General features: G+C 36.4%; 1 protein-coding gene across 1 annotated transcript; it reads right to left on the minus strand.

Annotated features, from left to right (window-relative positions):
- On the minus strand, nucleotides 1–579 carry LOC116013024 (agamous-like MADS-box protein AGL61). Its single transcript, XM_031252686.1, has one exon. The coding sequence runs from the start codon at nucleotides 577–579 to the stop codon at nucleotides 1–3; it is 579 nt and encodes a 192-aa protein (XP_031108546.1).
- Nucleotides 580–883: the final 304 nt, after the last annotated feature.

The following is an 883-nucleotide window of genomic DNA, read 5'->3' on the forward strand; positions in this document are numbered from 1 at the left end:
TTAAACACCACTTGGTCCAGCGCCATCATTGGCTCCAAAGCGAGTTTCCATGGCTTGAGATTGTGCCTTCATTATGGAAAACATATTTAATTTCTCCATTACTTGATCACGGAGTGTTTCCATGCGGTGTTTCATGGGTTGTAGCTCAGGCAATTGAAGATCTGAATTGGATGGTCTACCTTTTTTAGCCTCTCTCAGAGCTCGATTGACCAACATTTCTTCATCGATTTGAGCTTCAAGGATGTTGATTTGAGAGGTCATCGCTCTCATTTTTGCCTCCTGGTGAGCACGGATAATAGGTTCAGCGATGTTGGCTTCTGTTGTGGGGATTTCACCAAAGTACTTGGTAAGGACGGTATTCATATCAGCGTTGCTAAAGGTAAAAGGTTTGCCAGATGGTGAGAATACCACCATCGCAATTTCGGTGCCACATAAAGTGGACATCTCACTGGCTTTTTTAAATAAAATAGTGCGCCGTTTTGAAAATGTTACAAGACCATGAACCTCATTTTCTATTCTAGCAAGGGGAACCCTGTGCTGACCTCTTGTCACTCCTCTAGAAGTATTTCTACGAGACATTTTCAAGAAAATTGAATTTACTCATTAGTACGATGAGACAATGTAAATTGATAATGTAGAATGAATGTCGTATTTATAGCCAAGACTTTTCACTCAGCGGAATTTTTATATGGTTAAAAATAAATATAAATCAATTTCTAAATTTATGACTTGGGCTTGGATAGAGATTTTTACAATGTTAGTAAGTAATATCTAGAATTACGAGTAATATCTAGAATTACGAATATTTTAAGAGAAATTTTTTATTTTATCGAATTTGTTTTGTGGCATAAAGAGTAATATGATTTAATTTCCAAATTTACAA

The sequence above is a fragment of the Ipomoea triloba genome, chromosome 3 (genome assembly GCF_003576645.1).
Source record: "Ipomoea triloba cultivar NCNSP0323 chromosome 3, ASM357664v1".
Classification (NCBI taxonomy): Eukaryota; Viridiplantae; Streptophyta; class Magnoliopsida; order Solanales; family Convolvulaceae; genus Ipomoea; species Ipomoea triloba.